The 19,498-nt window shown below is 38.5% G+C and overlaps 1 protein-coding gene and 1 long non-coding RNA gene across 5 annotated transcripts in view; one reads left to right on the top strand and one right to left on the bottom strand.

Annotated features, from left to right (window-relative positions):
* The window catches only part of LOC131913613 (uncharacterized), a 42,934-nt gene extending 26,107 nt beyond the window's left edge, over positions 1 to 16,827 (bottom strand). For all 4 annotated transcript variants that reach the window (XR_009379934.1, XR_009379936.1, XR_009379937.1 and 1 more), the window contains exons 1-2: positions 16,773 to 16,827; positions 15,874 to 15,951 (exon numbers count right to left, since the gene is read on the bottom strand). This is a non-coding gene — a long non-coding RNA (uncharacterized LOC131913613). The remainder of the gene's footprint in view (positions 1 to 15,873; positions 15,952 to 16,772) is intronic.
* Positions 16,828 to 16,936: 109 nt separating this feature from the next.
* Pdha2 (pyruvate dehydrogenase E1 subunit alpha 2) lies at positions 16,937 to 18,328 on the top strand. The gene has a single exon (XM_059266349.1). The coding sequence runs from the start codon at positions 17,021 to 17,023 to the stop codon at positions 18,194 to 18,196; it is 1,176 nt and encodes a 391-aa protein (XP_059122332.1). The 5' UTR covers positions 16,937 to 17,020; the 3' UTR covers positions 18,197 to 18,328.
* Positions 18,329 to 19,498: the final 1,170 nt, after the last annotated feature.

Raw genomic sequence — 19,498 nt, 5'->3', positions numbered from 1 at the left:
TTTTCCAACTTGACTTCTTCTCTTAGCTATGTTTCAGATTTTGTCTTCTGAACTTCTGAAGTAAGTAGGGTTATATACCCTGTTAGATCATGGGCATGTCCCTTTAGAATACCTGCACTCTAAGAGGCCAGTTCCCACAGCCTGAAGAAATCAGACCATGCCTCTGTGTAACTTTCTGCATTGAGGGACGAGTTGAGAAGCTCTTCTGTGCATTGCTTTTTTACAGATACTATTTATAGACGTACCTAATACCAAGCTCTCCATGCTCCTTATCACATAGGTAATTGCAGACTAGATCACATGATATGAAACTTCCCACCATTTTCTGACACTGATGACAGTCCTCTGCTTTGCTCATGGTGTTCTTCTGAAAGCTGTCCCACAGGTCCCTTCCCATCATCTAGACCTGTTAGGGAAGGTTGTCACCAAAGCTTTAAAAGAATGCATCTCATTGAAGGAATGAAAAGCCCCAAGAGTGAGCCATTCTCATGGAAGTTTGGAAAGCCCTGTCATGCTAATTTTGATATATTGTTGTAAGCCCCTAGAGCCAAAGGAGTGGCCAGGCCCCTTCCCCAAGGACCTCTAACTGTCAGGTTCCACAGAATACTCTAACTGCCCTAACTGTTGGACCCTGCCCCCATTCTACAGAGTAAAAAACCCAATCTCTGGACATGAAATCCTACCAATCACCATCCTGGAAAGCTCAACCCTGAAAAGTTTCACTCCCTTCCCAAGAAACTATATAAGCTCTCTATCCTGTTCAATTTGCTGCTGTTTCTTACTTGAGCAGAGGCAGCCAACGCCTTGTTTTTTTCTGTTCCAATAAATCTCTTGTGTGAAGTTTGTTTTGTGAAGTGACTTTGTGATATTCCTTGGCTTCCAGCTGCTAATCCTAGCTTTCCTTCCAAGCTGCAATGCTAACAATCGTATTGTTCCTTTTGAATGCTCTCACACCTTATCATGAACGGTAAATATGCACCAGATCCTTTCTAGGATGCACCTGTGGCTCCTTCTTCTGTATATAACATGTATTTCATTTCATCTTTTGAGTCATTTTTTTTCTTTATTCTTTATATATTGGTAATTATTTCTTAGAATTGAATATATTTGAAGTTCTTTCCTACTCTCTGGCTTTTATTTAGTTTAACATTCATTTTCCCCTAATTAAAAAAAAAAACTTATTTAGTCAAATCTTTTCTTTGTTGTTTCTAGGCTTTATATCAATCTTATTTCTCCATTGCCTGCCTACATTTTCTTATGGAACTTATTCTTCTAATTAATATTTGGACAGTGCAACCTGGTAATCTTAGCTCTTGGAAGACTGACTGACACATGACAATAATTTGTGACAAGCCTAGTTAGTGTCATACTTAGGGTTTCTATTACTGGGATCAAACACCATTATCAAACGCAACTTGGAGAGGAAAGGCTTTATTTCATTCATAGTTCCATATTATAATTAATCATAAAAAGCAGGGAGGGCAGAAACTCACCCTGGGTAGGAACCTTAAGGCAGGATCTAATGCAGGGGAAAGTTGCTTACTGGCTTGCTTTGCTTGCTTTCTTATAGAATCCAGGACCACCAGTCCAGGGATGACACCACCCATAATGGGAAAAGCCCTCCCCCATCAACCTTAATGAGGCATTAAGAAAATGCCTCAGAGGTAGATTTTATGAGGGCATTTTCTCAATACATACATACATACATCTCCAAGGCTATATACATCTTAAACAACTGAAATAAAGTTTTAATGACACCGAAGTTTGGTATTATAACAACTTAAATGTGGAAATATCTTATTATTTTTTTACCTAAATGGTGGGTCATTTGTTTCAATGCGATCACTCACCATCTGTCTTTCCTTTCTCATATGTTATACACTTTTATATTAAAAATTCCATACATGTAAACAATGTGTATGTGTGTTTGTACTTCAAGATGCTTCTAACAGGTTTGGGTAGACTCAGGTTCGATTGAGTATTTTGTTTGACATTGAACTAAATTTGACTAATCTTAGTATAGGAATTATAGAGCCATGTTTTTAAAATATATGCAGAAAAGATTATTAGTGACTCTTCTGCAAATGTATTAAAATATTTTTAAATGGCAAGTAATATATTGATTCATTGTAGAGCAACAGGCTAAAGACTTAATGTGCACATATACATGTATGCACACACTGTTCACATGTATGGACTTTTTATATGAACAAGTATATAATATTTTGGAAAGCCCTGAAGCTGTGCTTTCCAAATGATATGACAGATGCTGTGTCATAGCAACAGGACAAATGACTGACTATTTAAGCTAAAGAGAAATCTCTTTATTTGTTTTATAGTTTACTACAATTTTCTCAACTTCTTTCTCCAGAATTCCTCCAAAGTGGTTTTTTTTTTGTTTGTTTTTTTTTGTTTTTTTTTAAGAAAATAATGATTATCAAAACAGGACACCACCAAAAAGCTAAAACCAATCAACCAACCAACCAACCAACCAACCATGTCTCCCAACACAACATACCTAAAATGTCTTCTTACCTACAATCTGATGTACTCATGCATCTTTTTTTTTTGGGGGGGGGGGTTTCTAGACAGGGTTTCTCTGTGTAGCTTTGCGCCTTTCCTGGGACTCACTTGGTAGCCCAGGCTGGCCTCGATCTCACAGAGATCTTCCCGCCTCTGCCTCCCGAGTGCTGGGATTAAGGGCATGCACCACCATCTTCTTGTTTCTTGTGTTTTTAGATGGTTGTTGCTAAGAGTTTTAGGTTTCTTCTATAGGCACTCTTTACTAAATTTTTCCAAACAATTTGTTAAATCAAGTATAAAAGAAATCTTCTTCTATATTTTTAATGATTATTTTATATATAGATTTATAACATTCTCTGTGCTCATTTCATAATTAACATTTGGGCATGTTTAAAGAATTATTATTCTAATGTTTTCTAGGTAGACATTTTAGAAGGATAATATTTCCAAGTATTAATTTCTTTTCTGTTTCCAAATAAAAAATTCACAGAACTTACCACCCACACTGAGAAGTGAGTCACCACTAAGAAAACAAAACAAAAGCCAAGAACAATGAGACAGGAGCTGCTGTGGGGATAACACACTTGTACACTCATTTAATACAATGCTGATTGGCCAATAGCCAGACAGGAAGTATAGGCAGGGTGAGCAGACTAGGAGGATGCTGGGAAGAGGAAGGGTGGAAAAGGAGTCACCAGCCAGACACAGAGGAAGCAAGATTGTAGTGGGTAGCCATTCCAGCTTTGGTCTGGAAGTTCCAACCCCCATTGAGGCTTCGGTAACTATCATGCCTACAAGGCGAGGCCAAGGGAGGGCCCTGAAGACCCGAGATCAGAATGTGCCATGGGCTCTTCCTTCTTGGACCAGGGACACTAGAGGTATACTGAGGAGAGTTCTCCAGAGAACACCGCCGGACCATGCTGTGTCTCTCACAGAACCCGCAACCTACCTATCCCTTCATTTGTAAGTTATGTCATTAAATAAATCCCCCTTTTAACTACGTGGAGAGGCCTTAATAATTTCACCAATACAAATGACAAAGCAGAACTGAGAAAAAGTACCAAGCCACGTGGCTAAACATAGATAGGAATTAAGAGTTAATTTAAGTGTAAGAGCTAGTCAGAAATAAGCCTGAGCTAATGTCCAAGGAGTTATAATTAATATAAGCCTCTGGGTGATTATTTTATAAGCAGCTGTAGGACCACGGGGCAGGGCAGGACCAGAGAAACCTTCAAAAGAGCAACAGGAAATGCAGTTTGCTGGAGCAGAGAACAGACTTCAGTGGGGTTCCCAGGAGGGACCAGAGAGAGGAAAGAGTGTCACAGGTCAAAGGGAGAGAAAGGAGTTCTGTAATTGCCTAGACATCTTTTTGTCTTCTAGATCTTAAGTCAACCCTACAGATAAAGACAAAGTAACTCTTTTTAAATGATGAACTTGGAAAATAAAATCTGAGTCCCAAGGTAGGTTTCTCTCTTTACTGAAAGCATAGCATAGGTGGTAGAACATCTCAGCTCTCCTCTCTTTTGGGATGAGCACAGCCCATGACAGAATAGGTAGGTATGCCTAACTGTGACGAAGGAGACCACCTTGGTTTTCATACTGAGCTATTCTGCACTGAACTTTTACAGAAAGGTTCAAGTTGGTACATTTTTTTTCTCCACTAGTGAATCACTTATCATTTATGCCAAATTATGTGGAACGCATTCAGGAATGAAGTGAAGTTTAATTAGGCCTCTCATAGATCTGCACAAGAATTTAAAGTCTTTGAAGGCACAAAGCCTATTTTTTTCACTCTTTCTTTAGTGCATAATGGTTGAATGAAAATGTTAGAGACAAACTAAACTATTTCAAAATATGTTTACAGAATTCATAAGGTTTACATCTCTGGAAGGGGGGCAGTGGTGCATGTTTCAGTAAAACTAACTTTAACTCTAAGGAAGAGTGAATAACATTGCCCTAAAAAGTGAGCTTTTAAGAATTATATCAATCTATGTTAAGTTAAACAGTGAATGTTTTATGCTGACCACTCAATAAAAGTGATTTAATATGCACATAAAGATATTTTTTAAAAAAGAGGACAGCAAGTTGCGGAGTAGGGAAAGATGGCTGGCTCTGGAAAGAGTTGGGGAAAGGAGGTGAATAGAATAAAAATACACTTATAAAATCCTCAAATAACTAAGAAAAATGAAACAATAAAAAAGAAATAAAACATGTTTTCATGTTACCAAAAAAAAGGAGGTTAAAGGAATAGAAATGACCATAAATGAACAGAACCTACTGAAAATGACAGCGGGTAGTTCTTACAAAACTCTGACCAGGAGACAGAAGGCACAGACAGGAGAATAGGCATGAAGCTCATGGGCCAGTTAGCTGGAGTAAGGATCAGGGCCACAGAAACCCCGCGGAAGTCAAGTGAAAGGGAAGAAGTGATTTCCCTAAAAGTTGTCCTCTTACTCCATACATGTGTGTGGTATATTCTTTCTCACTCTCTCCATGAACATGTGTGTACAGACAGACACAACACAACACCACACACACATAACACTACACACACACACACACACACACACACACACACACACACACACACACACTAAGGTTTTAAGAATTATATGATGTCTCCCAAACAGTTCAAGCTGATCAACTGTCTCATTTATCCAGAGGGCCTGATCCAGTTGGGGGCTCCTCAGTTATTGGTTCATAGTTCATGTGTTTCCACTAGTTTGGCTGTTTGTCCCTGTGCTTTTTCCAATCTTGGTCTCAACAATTCTCGCTCATACAATCCCTCCTCTTTCTTGCTGACTGGACTCCTGGAGCTCCACCTGGGGCTGTCCTTAGTGCGTGAGCTGGCTGTTTGGAACCTGGGGCTTATGCAGGGACACTTTGCTCACCCTGGGAGGAGGGGACTGGACCTGCCTGGACTGAATCTACCAGGTTGAGATGAATCCCCAGGGGAGTCTTTCCCCTGGAGGAGATGGGAATGGGAAGAAGTGGGAGGAGGGAGGACAGGGGAATCCGTGGCTGATATGTAATATTAAATCAAATTATAAAAAAAAATAAAAAAATAAAAAAAGAATTATATGATGTGAATGTTAGTGGATCTTTACACGCACATACACACACACACTAAGGTTTTAAGAATTATATGATGTGAATGTTAGTGGATATTACAAAGATGTTTGAGGTGGAGGGAAGCTGGAGGAATGGAGGGAGGGGAAACTGTGGTTGAGATGTACTGTGTGGGAAAATAATTTATTTTCTGAAAAAGAAAATTTTAAAATTTTTTAAAAAGATGCTTGATAAATTTTTCCACATTTACTCAAAATGTAAAACAAATTAAAATTTGGAACATTTTCTGTATGAAGTGTTTCAGTCTCAGGCCTAAGTTTGCAATTGTTGGTGAAACATTTGAAGCCTCTGAGTTACATGTAGATTAGAACTTTATTTCTACACATTGCTGGCTTTTCTTCTTTGGAAAAAACTACATATAGATTATGATTTTTCTTATCAACAACAATATGTAATATGATCTTATCTATGTGATAGGAATGCATGACAGCTCACTAAAAAACTGGTAGCAAGATGCCTAGCAAGTGCCTGGAGCCTAGTAAGAAGTCAATACGTAACTAATAAAACCATCATCATCCAATCTGAGAAAAAACTTCAATGTCTGGAGTACTTATCAAGAAGATCACAAAATGTCAATTGTATAAAATTCTGAATAAGATAAGAGATGCATATTCTTATATGGGAGAAGTAAATACCTTAAAGATGGGATCTTTTCTAATTTGTATTTTGATATAATTAAAATTAAATTTCCAAATTATTTGTTATCTTAATAATTTAAAAATTTAATAATTACATGAAATGTATTATATATAGGCTATGAAATCCTAAGTGTCTACCAAAAGAAATGAAATAAGAAAGGGTTTAGTCTGCTAAACATGTAATTACATAATGTTGTAATAACCAAAATGAGGAGTGGTTGTGTAAAAATCAACTGGCAAATTATAGAGCTAAAAAGCCTGGAAAAATAAAACTATAGTTTATGAAAACACAGATGTAGGAATAGTTCTATAAATACACAAGACAATAATCCATAAACGTAAAAGATATTTACTACTCCATGTTAAATTTCAAACCTGGGACAAATAGCTGAGGTACTTATTTAACTTACTAAAGCAGACCAGGCTGCCAGGTTCTCCCAGCATCACTCAGTCCCTGCCTATCTGTTACAGGGTATGGCTGGCATACCCAGACCTCTACCCTCAACTCTCCAGTCCGGGAGCTACACTGCCCTTCCCCTATATAATCCAGACATTTGGTTATGCACCCCTTTCATGCCTTTGGCCTCTTGGCAGCTGTACCTTGTTCCCTCTCCCACTTCCCTCCCCTTCTCCCAACATGGCCCAGATCAGTCTGGTCATGTCCACTCTGGACTCTCCCAGATGTCCCTCTCTCTTCCTCTGGCTATGCTCTTCCTTTTATCTACAATAAACTTTCACCTCCAATATACTTAGGAGTAGTCCTTACCTTTCCTTTCCTTTTTATTTCTTTTTTTTTTCATTCACTCCCAACACAAAAGAATAAGGCCTGAATAGATAAAATAAAATTGTAATGGCACCTTTTATTATCATGCAATAACTTCTGATTTCTCAAAGACTACAACACACACACACACACACACACACACACACACACACACACACACACAGCAAAGAGTAGCTATTTGCAATATGTAATCACATGACTGTACACATGGAAAGCTAAAGAAAGGAGACTGGTACAGTAGAGACCTTAAATGTTTTGGGTGATATCATTGCCAACTAAATTTAAAATATTGATGATTTACTAATGCATGCAAAGCTTGGCACCTAAGATAAGATCTATAGTAATGTAAGTATACACTCACAGGGAAATGCTATACTTACGAAATAGCTATATAGTGGAGATACTTTGCAGTGGCTGAAATGACCCTTTAAGTAGTTTTTGTGATTTTGAAAATGCTTATTAAATTATAATAAGAGAAAAGATCTCAAGAAATTATTAAAACCCCAAATGTGGCTTTAGTCACAACAGAAGTTAAAAATGAAGAGATGTCAAACTTAAGAGCTGGTAACTTTTGTTGCTTTATGATTTTTGTCTTTATGTTTTCCTATGTTGACAGTTTAGATTTTTTTCAAAAGAAACTATAGTCAAGGATACAGTGAATATATAAGCTAATAATATGTCTCCAATGATGTCAACAGATTTTAAAAAGTTATTTTTAAAAAAATAAGGAGGACAGAAACCCTTCCTTTGAGAAGTTTTCAGGTTTAGACAGGCACCAAGTTTAAAATACTTCTTTCTGGTAGATAGATAGAGAAAATGAGGAGAAGCTAATGTTGAAAATAGAACTGGCATCTCCCTACTGGTAGAAATTCAAGAAATAAGGCATTTGAGTCCTTGTGGGTAATTGTTTAAGTTGGCAAGATGAGAACACATATCATTAAGCTTTAGATCCACATTACTTTTGGGCCCTGGTTTATATATTAGGAAATGAAGTTTGCTTGTAAGTGATATAAGACTCAAAATATTTCTTTTTGATTTTGAGTCAGGGTAAGAATATATACATGGAGAAACAGTTATGTTATGTGGTGGAGAGTTCCAGAGACTGATAATACTATAGTTGTCATTAAAGTTAGCCAAGTCCTTGATGTGAGAAATTTCAGTTCATTGTTGATGACACAGATTGCAGAAACATATGGAAGCAATTAGAGGAAAGTAAATGGAGACAGTGGATGCAGGCGACGTATTTGTGGAGCCTGACTAGATAAAAGCAATAATATAGGATGAAATCTAAAAGAGGCAATGAGGTCTCTGGTGTCTACTTACAGATGAGGAAATTTGAGCATGAAAGCAATCCAAAGAAGACAAAATCAATGATTCTCTAGTGGGGATGTGGGAGGGCAGAGCATCATTATGATAAATTAGAAGGTTATGTTGCAAAGGCCAGGGTTAGATTTCTAGATAAGTTTCTTCCTCTGCTGAGATGAGCAGGAAGTTCTGATTGAAGTAAAATTCTATCAGGAAACAGGGAACTGTGGCTGAGAAGCAGTGGTCTGTGTGTACAGGAAGATCAGAAGTTAAGACTCTCTCAAGAGGAATGAAGGACCTGAGGACATGCCCAGTGTTTACTGATTTGCTGGCCTCTATGGGTTTTTCCTCTCCATCTCTTGGAGATAATGCAATCCATCTTTATAAATGGTAATTTTTTAGCAGGGAGTAAGGAAGGGAGAGGGCTCTGTAGGATTGCAAATAGTATATTGACTGCTAGATGCTGCAACATGTGCTCTTCAGAGATCAAGTGGATGGAAGCAGCCTGCCCAGTCTGTGGTAATTTAACAATACCTAATGATCTGGCTTACTCAATCGGCCCCTTCTGGTCAGTGCTTCCCATATCTGAACTGCAAAATCCCCCCAGTACATTATCTTATTTACTAACGTGGGTGATATCTTCTTGGCTTCTAATTTAAAATTGTCTTTGAGGTTCCCCTTTGGTGTCATTTTAGGTTCACAGTAGTGGAAACAGTTCAACTATCTTAGAATCTAGATACACAATGGGTTTGTGGGAATAGAATGATTCTCACATAAGAAAGGATCCATAAAGCATCTACTGACTGCATTGTCTTAGGTTGCTTAGAGAAACTACATTCACACTCATAACGGATTGTATAATCATGAGATTCAGATTTTCTTATTTCCCAGAATGCTTTCAACTCTTCTGAATTACCAAATTAAAGAAGACATTGCAACTTTACAAAATTAGTTTTCTAGTTTGTGTGTTGTTGTTCTACAGTAATTTATTTTTAATTTGTTCATCATTGATTCTAATAAAGACAACCTTTCATTGTAACCAGTGCCTAGAATACAGTACTTTTGTTTTACTGCCTATGTAACAGCTGTTCATGTGTCCCTCTGTCGTTCAGTGGTGATCTGTCTTTATTCACTAGGCCATGCCAGACAAGCTGAGAGAGATAATAGCATAACATCTTCATATAAACTGGAATAAGAAACAGTTTTGTGTGTCTCTATTGCACTTCTATTGTTTAATAAGAAAGGGGGACAGAGAAGAAGGCATTTAGGGAAGATGATAAGAATAGATATTTAATTTTCTTCAAATATATTTTAATTTCTACCTGTCATCTAATTTCTTCCTTCCAATCGTCATAGTCCTTAGTTCCCTCACATAAGAATCAGGAACAAGTCACACTGACTTTATGAACTCAGAATCAAATAAACAATGTTATTATCTTTTTCTCTAGCATATAGATGTGAGTTTCATGGCTGGACAACATTTACAACTGTACCTTATGTCTCAAATTAATGTACATAATAACCTTGTCTTAGTTAGGGTTACTATTGCTGTGAAGAGACACCATGACCACAGCAACTCTTATTAAGAAAAACATTTAGTTGGGGTGGTTCATTTACAGTTTCAGAGGTTCAGTCCTTTATCATCACGGCAGCGAACATGTGGCATGAAGGCTGACATGGTGCTAGAGCTGAGTGCACTACATCTTGTAGGCAGTAGGATGTTGACTGACTGTCACAGTGAAGCTTGACAAAAAGAGCTCAAGGTCTGCCCCCACACTGACACACTTCTTCCATTAAGACCACATGTACTCCAACAAAGCCACACCTATTAATAGTGCCACTGCCTTTGGGGGGCATTTTTATTTCAAACCAACACAAACCTAAAAATTTGTATTCATTGTTTAAAAACAGTAACAATAAATATTTGTATGTCTACACATTCATGGATATTTCCAGTCAATCAGTAAGGATGGATTCTACCAGTATCTCAGTTTGGAATATGATGAGTTACACCTCACTCCAGCTTAGACATAGTGTAGGACAAAGAAAAGCAAAGATGTACTCAGCAATAGGAGGTAAAGTGGTATGCACGGTTTGCTTTCTTCCTTAGTCAAGTCTCTCTTCAGATCTGATTGAACCAGTTAAGTGGTCAAGTGTGTCCCTCAAAGTTCCTTCTAGGGGGCAGCAGTGCCCTGGAATTTTGTCAGTAATTCTTCCTATTTAAACCTTCCTCAGTGTCTCTTAGGTCTTCTTCAAAGACGCAAACTGTAAGCATATAAATTTATTAATCATGCTACTCGGGGCACAGTGACATCAGAAACAGTAATATCCTACTCAAAGCTACTATCAGTGTAAGGATGGTAGAGGACATTTAAAAAGATAGTATAGTAATGCAGATCAGAGTAGATAAATATATCATAAAAGATCAGTCACACACATAGTGAAGCCCTCATTTTACTATTTAAAATATGGAGTTCATGTTTTACTTTCCAATTTATATACAGTTACTAAATTCAACATTCTAAGCATAAATATGTTTCTTTACAAAATAAAAAGTTGAGCTGTGGTATTTTAAATATGTAAGAGTCAAAAACTTTTACAGGAGATAAAAATAGACTTAGCTCTAACCTGGAGTTTTTCATGATTACCTTGATTTTCAAGAACATTTACTTTATTGGTGAATTTTAATTTGAATGAAGATTGTAAATTTACAAAATAACTCCCAAAACAAATCAGAAGTCAGTTCAAAATTTTTAACTCCTTTATAGATTCCCTACTAATGGAGATGCTAGGCACATAAACTGTGATATCAGATTATAAACATGAAATTGTATTTCTTATCTCACTTTGACACATTCAGTTACAGGTGACGAATTCTAGGATTAGGAGACTGTGGTCCTCAGGAGGAGAATAACGGTTGCTTGCCTAGTTGCTTTAAAGTCAACCCATACTATTATTTTTCCCCCACTGTCATCATGTGGTAGAATGAGAAGTTCTTCCCTTTCACCTTCTCTTAATGGTAATTTTTCCTGATTTTTGAGTTAATGGCATTGCAGAAATATAGTAGAGCTAAGTAGAAAATGAAAAAGTTCGTCAGAACACTCAATGTTCTAAAATAGACTCACTTTTGTAACATTGAAAAGAGGCTTTGATAATTGTCATTATTTTGTAAAATATATGATTCTGGTATTTTCCTTTTTCTCCAAGGGAGATAAAATAATAGACCAAATGGGAGAAATTATCTTTGAGTTATATATAACTTCTAATTTGTGCACTGAGTGCTTACTCATCGCTCTTGATTGCCAAACCTCAGAGCTATGAAAAAGTATATTGCCACTAATCATGAGGATGAGAATCTGATATTATTTATCAAGAACATAGTCTCTCTTTAACAGCTTTTTTCAATTAACATTTGGTGAAAAAGTACAATTATTACCAGAGAAATGTAAACACTCATACTGTTCTTTTCTCATATATCCTTGTCTGTTGTAAAGTATTTCATTTGCTGTTGATGTAAGCAGAATAACACTTTTAAGATAAATTCAGAAATGCCTTTGTAAGATCATGCACTGGTCATGAAATGAAAGCTGTCACAAAAACATGATGACTAATACCATAATCACTGTCTTGTATTTTCTTGATATATTTCTTTATTAACCAAAATATCTGCCAGTGGCCTTATACAACTATTCATCTACTTTACTTTAATTTGAAATAGATTAAAAGTGAGATTTGGTATTAATTAAACAAATAGAATTTGTGGGGATTTTAATGGCAAAAACACTTTAGAAGGGAACATACAAAAGGCTTCTTAGTTCTATTTCACAATAAAGATGGTATTAAACGATGACAAGACAAAAAGAACTCCATTAAGAACATGCCACCACTAGCCCAGGAGTGCATGAATAATTTGTATGGAGTCTAGCTGGGAACATGTATGGAGTGGGCTGAAGATCAACAACTGCCTCAGGCAGTTTTTAACTGTTATACCGAAGCCTGGAAATTTCGATTTGTCTTTGAAAATATGCATGAGGTTGAGAAGACAGTAATAAAAGTCTGAAAACTTGTCATTGAGATTAACCAATTCAATTAATAATCTTTGCATATTGTATTCTGCACAGATGATTCCAGCTGTCTATCTTTAAGTTGAATTTGAGATAGAAAGAACAGCCCATGTCTAAGTGGTCTCTGCAAGTTTCACATTTTATGACTAATTATCCTGATCAGATCTTGGTGCAAAAAGGGGCCATGTTGCATGTTCTCCTCTGGCATGATTCTGGTTCAGCCTTGTCACACTGGGCTTTTAAGGAATACTCTATCTTTGCAGCCCAGGCTACATGTGACAAGATTAACTTGGCACACTTTCACTGTATAGCTCTTGTGTTCCTGGCAGCACAAGCTTGGCAGATCCCTCTGAGAGAAGTCTCAGCTGTCACTCAGTGACCCATTAACACTACTGTTCCATCCTGCAGTGTCAGTTTTTTTCATTCTTATGGATATAATGCTCCCAGGGGACTGAAGATATATGCAGGAATGAGAGAGAATCGCAGATTCAAGCTAACTATCAAAGACAGAGCAAATAACACATCCAGAGCACAAATTCCAACAGATGAATAAAAGAGGTCTATTATGGTGGTAGGTTTTAGAATGTGGCAAGAAGGTCCAGCTTTAAGAAGTATAGCAACGTTTTAGCAAGCTATATTATTTGCCCTGTCTGAATATCAGAATATCCAAAATAAGACTTGCAATGAAGAAGGACTTTGCTTTGAATCTGTAATAGGATAATATGGGTGAGAACTTAAAAAAGAATAATAGACAATGGATGCAGAACAGAACATAGATCAAGGAGACTTGCTTAATAATACTTAAACAGAACAGGCTATTTGGGTAGGGGTGGTTTATTGCTATCTCAAGATTGAACTGGTATCAGTGACTTAAGCAAATACCATTGCTCTCCAGCAATTTAAAATGATATATTGTTCCATGGCACTTTTTAAAAATTAAATTATTTATTTTACAGCACAACCACAGTTTCTACTCCCTCTTCTCTTCCCAGTCCCTCCCTACCTCCTCTCTGCTCCCCCATCCACTCCTCCTCCATTTCTATTCAGAAAAATCTAGACCTCCCACGGATATCAACAAAACATGGCATATCAAGTTGTAATAAGACTAAACACCTCCCCTTGTATTAAGGCTGGGCAAGGCAACCCAGTATGAGGAATAGGGTCCCCAAAGCCAACAAAAGAGTCAGGGACAGGCCCTGCTTCCACTGTTAGGAGTACCACAAGAAGACCAAGACATACAACTGTCACTTATATGCTGAGGGCCCAGGTCACTCCCTTGCAGGCTCTCTGGTTTTCAGTTCAGTTTCTATGAGCTCCTATGAACCCAGGTTAGTTGTGTTGTTTCTGTAGGCTTTCTTGTGATGTCCTTGACCCCTCTGGCTTCTATAATCCTTCCTCTTTTTCTTAATAAGATTCCCTGAGTTCAGCCTAATGTTTGTCTGTGGGTCTCTACATCTATTTCCACCAGTGAGGTCTCTCTGATGACTATTGGGATAGTCACCAACCTATGAGTATAGAGGAATGTTATTAGGCATCATTACATTGACTTTTTTTTCTATAATTATGTTTGGTTCTATTCTAGGTCTCTGGGCCATCCAGCCCTGAGTCTTGGCTCTCCAGGCAGTGTCAGGTATGGGCTCACTCTCATGGTATGGATCTGAGGATGGATCATGGGCACATCCTTAGAAGGTACATTTTTATGGTTACTACATGAAGGAGAATTATGGGAACTTGGATCTAGGGCTGGTGAGATGGCTTATTAAGTAAAGCCTAGAGGCCAGAGTTCAATCTTCAGAACCCAAGTTAAGGTGGAAGGAGAGAACTGGCTCTACCATTTTGTAAGCCAGGCCACTATGAAACCATCAAACTAGACTGTTCCATGGGTGAAAAGAGAGGTTCACTGGGGATCAAACTGCCAAGGCCTTATCTGGGGTGTAGGGGGAGACAAAATGATGGAAAAGTAAACAGAGTTTATGTGTAGGATGAGGATCTTTGAGCTGATACAGACTGAGCAGATTGACTAAGAACTAGGTGCCTTTGCCAAAGGTAGTTAACCTTTGGGGAAAGATAAGAGTGGTTCCTGGTAAATAGAAACCCTACCTTAGGAGATCTGCTTTTCTGTAAACAGGATATCACCTTTAGGCCTCTGATTACCCAGCAAAATTCTTTCTCTTTAGAACTATATCCCCAACACTGCCATTTTGAGGGGCAATGTGTTGGATCTAACCAAGTTGTCTTGTCACCTTCACACATGAGCCATGTCACACCCCTACCCTCTCAAAATAACACATTCACAGGCACAGACACACACACACACACACACACACACACACACACACACACACAATGACTCTTTATTCCCATACTAAGCTTAGTTAAATTTAGATGAACTCCAAGCAAATGTCTTTGGAAACCTGTTGGAAATATCCTTAAATACAAGAAAAATCATGCTTACCTTAGTGACAATAAAGGTGGCCAGAAGACATATTAAAATCCAGTCAGAATTCACAATGGTAAAGAAGCCCGAAGTATTGCAAATTTTCTAATAGAATCAACTCTGCATCCAATACCCACAGAAGACAAAGGTTTAGTACCCTCCCTGAGGCTGAGGTTTGGCTATCTCAACACTGTGAAAGAAGTCTGAGGATAAGAGCTGCATTTTTTTTTTCAGGAGTATTAACTTTAAAATATTTTAGGGGCAAAGTTATTTTAAAAAGTTAGCATTTAAACAGTATAAACTATATATAACTTATGACTTCATTTTTAATTAAAATAAAAATAGTATAGGATGGAATAAGCTTACCAAATGTATTTTAAAGATCAAAAATAAGAACAGATAAATGGAAGCAGGAAAAAACATTTTGACCTACCTATCTCCTAGGACCTTTAAAAAAGGCGCAAAGCTACACAGAGAAACCCTGTCTCGAAAAACCAAAAAAAAAAAAAAAAAAAAAAACCACAAAAGAAATCAAACCTTCTTTCCTCATTAGAAAATAGTAAGAAAACTACTATACCATGGATAAGTAGAAGGCCATGATCAGGTTAAATATGAGTGCTTGTGTATTTGTACATACTGTTTGTTTGTTTGGTTTTGGTTTTTTCTTTTCTTTTCTTTTTTTTTTTTTTTTTTGCAATACAGTTCAGTTCTACATATCAGCCACAGATTCCCTCATTCTCCCCCCTCCCGCCTCCCTCACCTTCCCCCCAGCCCACCTCCCATTCCCACCTCCTCCAGGGCAAAGCCCCCCCCAAGGACTGAGATCAACCTGGTAGACTCAGTCCAGGCAGGTCCAGTCCCCTCCTCCCAGGCCGAGCTAAGCGACCCTGCATAGGCCCCAGGCTTCAAACAGCCAACTCATGCACTGAGCACAGGACCCGGTAGCACTGCCTGGATGCCTCCCAAACAGATCAAGCCAATCAACTGTCTCACCCATTCAGAGGGCCTGATCCTGTTGGGGACCCCTCAGCCATTGGTTCATAGTTCATGTGTTTCCATTCGTTTGGCTTGCTAGAAGAAAAAGTAGGAAGTAGTCTTGAACACATTGGCATAGGAGATCACTTCCTAAATAGAACACCAGTAGCACAGACACTGAGAGAAACAATCAATCGATGGGACCTCTTGAAACTGAGAAGCTTTTGTAGAGCAAAGGATACGGTCAACAAGGCAAAGTGACAGCCTACAGAATGGGAAAAGATCTTCACCAACCCCACATCTGACAGAGGACTGATATCCAGAATATATAAGGAACTCAAGAAATTAGACATCAAAATGCCCAACAGTCCAATTAAGAAATGGGCTATAGAAGTAAACAGAGAATTCTCAACAGTGGTTTTGGTTTTCTGAGACAGGGTTTCTCTGTGTAGTTTTGGTGCCTGTCCTGGATCTCGCTGTGTAGATCAGGCTGGCCTTGAACTCAGAGAACCGCCTGGCTGTCTCCGGAGTGCTGGGATTAAAGGCGTGTGCCACCACCACCTGGATAGATGCTTTCTACACATACTTTTCAATTCACGTGACGATGTTGGTTATTTTTCTTTTCTTTTAAAAACAGAAGAAAGAATATCATTTTGGCATTTTTCTTTTCTCTCTCTCCCTCTCCCCGTCTCTCTGTCTCCCTCCTTCCCTCCCTCCCTCTTGCTGTCATTCTCTTGCCTTCCTCCTTCCTTCTCTCTGTCCCCTCTTCTCTTTTTTGGGATAGATCAAAGTCCAGTTTCTAGAAACTTCCACATGTAGTGTCTGAGATTACAGGTATGGGTACCCTAGCTACTGTCCAAGTTCAGGGGTGCTGAGACCGAACCCAAAGACTCCAGTATTCTAGGCTATGTCCTTACTCTGTCAGGATTCTTCCTGAGTTACAGGGAAAAGACACTCAGTTGCCGCAGGGTGGATCGAAGGGTCTGAGATCTTCATTTTATGGCTGGAAGGCACTTAGGACCGGCCCCGTGGGCGTGGCTTCTAGTTTGCTGACGTTGGCACTCTAACTGGGTCGCAGGATTCTTGCGTCAGAGGAGCTGGGCCGCCATCTTAAACGCCGCTGAGAGATCGTTGGAGCCGCTGCCGTTGCGCCTCGTGTTTCTCCATGAGGAAAATGCTGACTGCTGTGGTGTCCCACGTGTTTTCGGAAGTGGTCCAGAAGCCAGCTCTCAGAGGGGTGCTGGCCTCCGTTAACTTCTCCAACGACACCACCTGTGAAATTAAGAAGTGCGACCTGTACCGGTTGGAAGAGGGCCCCCCCACCTCCACCGTGCTCACCAGAGAGGAGGCCCTCAAATACTACCGGTCCATGCAGGTGATTCGGCGCATGGAGATGAAGTCTGACCAGATGTATAAGCAGAAGTTCATTCGTGGTTTCTGTCACCTGTGTGATGGGCAGGAGGCCTGCTGCGTGGGGCTGGAGGCAGGGATAAATCCCACGGATCATGTCATCACGTCCTACAGGGCTCATGGCTTGTGCTACACTCGGGGCCTGTCGGTCAAATCCATTCTCGCAGAGCTGACTGGACGTAGAGGAGGCTGTGCTAAAGGCAAAGGAGGCTCCATGCACATGTACTGCAAGAGGTTCTACGGGGGCAATGGCATTGTTGGAGCACAGGTGCCCTTGGGAGCCGGTGTTGCTTTCGCCTGTAAATACTTGGGAACTGGTGAGATCTGCTTGGCCTTGTATGGCGATGGTGCAGCTAACCAGGGGCAGGTAGCCGAAGCTTACAATATATCAGCCTTGTGGAAATTACCGTGTGTTTTCATCTGTGAGAATAACCGCTATGGAATGGGGACAGCCACTGAGAGAGCAGCAGCCAGCACTGATTACCACAAGAGAGGCAATTTTATCCCTGGACTGAGGGTGAATGGAATGGATATTCTCTGTGTCCGCGAGGCAACCAAGTTTGCAGCTGATCACTGCAGATCTGGAAAGGGGCCCATTTTGATGGAACTGCAGACCTACCGTTATCATGGACATAGTATGAGTGATCCAGGGGTCAGTTACCGTTCACGAGAAGAAGTTCAAAGCATGCGAAGTAAGAGTGATCCTATTATGCTTCTCCGAGAGAGAATGATAAACAACAACCTCAGCAACATTGAAGAATTGAAGGAAATCGATGCAGATGTGAAAAAAGAAGTCGAGGAAGCAGCCCAGTTTGCTACAACTGATCCAGAACCAGCTTTGGAAGAATTAGCCCATCATCTCTACTACCGAAATCCACCATTTGAAGTTCGTGGTACAAATAAGTGGATCAAGTATAAGTCCATCAGTTAGAGATTACTTATAGATTTGTTACAAGTTCTTCAGTGGAATATTTATGCTGAACTTTAGGAAACTTCTCAACTTTGTTAAGAAAGAATAAATAAAATGTCATTAAAGACAAAAGTCTTGTAAACCTTCATAAAACAGATTAATGGCTTATTAAGGGGATTAGAGATACACATTCGTTTTAAAGGGATGTTCCATTTTATGTTGTAACATTAAAAGGCACTGTATGGTAAATAGTATGAATATCTTTTAGAATATTTTAAATTTATAGTATAAATTTACAAATCTAAAATAGAAAAAACAGTTTAACTTCCTCAATTAATAATTAGTAATAGTTCCGTTTGATTTCATTTTAGTCATGAAATACTGTTCTTTAAAGAAGTAGACTTTTGGATTCTTGCTTCCTGTGCTGTGAGTTTGTGTAAAGTCATATCCTGAGTTAGGAGGATGAGTTTAAGCCACTCAGGACCTCTTCTGCTAAGATACTTGCAACAGCTGATATACATTAACCAATAACAGACAGTGTGGTATTGTAGAAGGCAAGCATATGTGATATTGGTGCTGAAGTATGTTAACAGTGACTTTTCAGAACAATTTAGTAGGGCAGGGACAAAAAGGAGGGTGTTTTGTTTTTGTTTTCATAGCATTTCATTTACAATATTTGTAGTGTAAGAACTAGAAAAATGTAAACAAAATCTAGGAGAAACTTTTATTTGTATTAATCTTTGTGCTAATGTTATACTCGCTTTACAATCATTCATGTTACATGGCAGCCAGGGTGATTTTTTTTCACTGTTAAACAACAAACACCATCACCTCTCAAACCTGAGAAAGTAAAATCAAAGAGATGACATTGATGTACTTAATTCAACTCTTATTTTCCATTTAAAGATATTTATAAAGTACATATTGTAAATTGCTATGTTGTTGACATATCTTTTAACTCATCTGTAAATATATACAGATTAAAATTTACTGAAGGAAAACCTGACAAATCATAAAGGCTCAGTTATTTATAGTCTAATACCTTATCAGTTAATATGCCAAAACTTGATGAAAACACTACAACTTGGTTATATTTAACCAGACCTTAAATCCTCTTGAACTTGATGTTTGGTATGTGGTACTCTTCTGGGACAGCTTTAATTGAAACCAGAAATAAGAATTTCCCTAATGCTTTCAGAACTCGTTTCTGGAGCATACAAAAGCCTTTTATTTTACAGCATCTGCTCTTATAAATGGGAATGTGGGTTTCTTTTCTATTACTGTGATAAAATACTCTGACAGAAGCAATTTAAAAGGGAAAAG

The sequence above is a fragment of the Peromyscus eremicus genome, chromosome 6 (assembly GCF_949786415.1).
Source record: "Peromyscus eremicus chromosome 6, PerEre_H2_v1, whole genome shotgun sequence".
Lineage (NCBI taxonomy): Eukaryota > Metazoa > Chordata > Mammalia > Rodentia > Cricetidae > Peromyscus > Peromyscus eremicus.
This window is presented reverse-complemented; position numbering and strand designations above follow the sequence as displayed.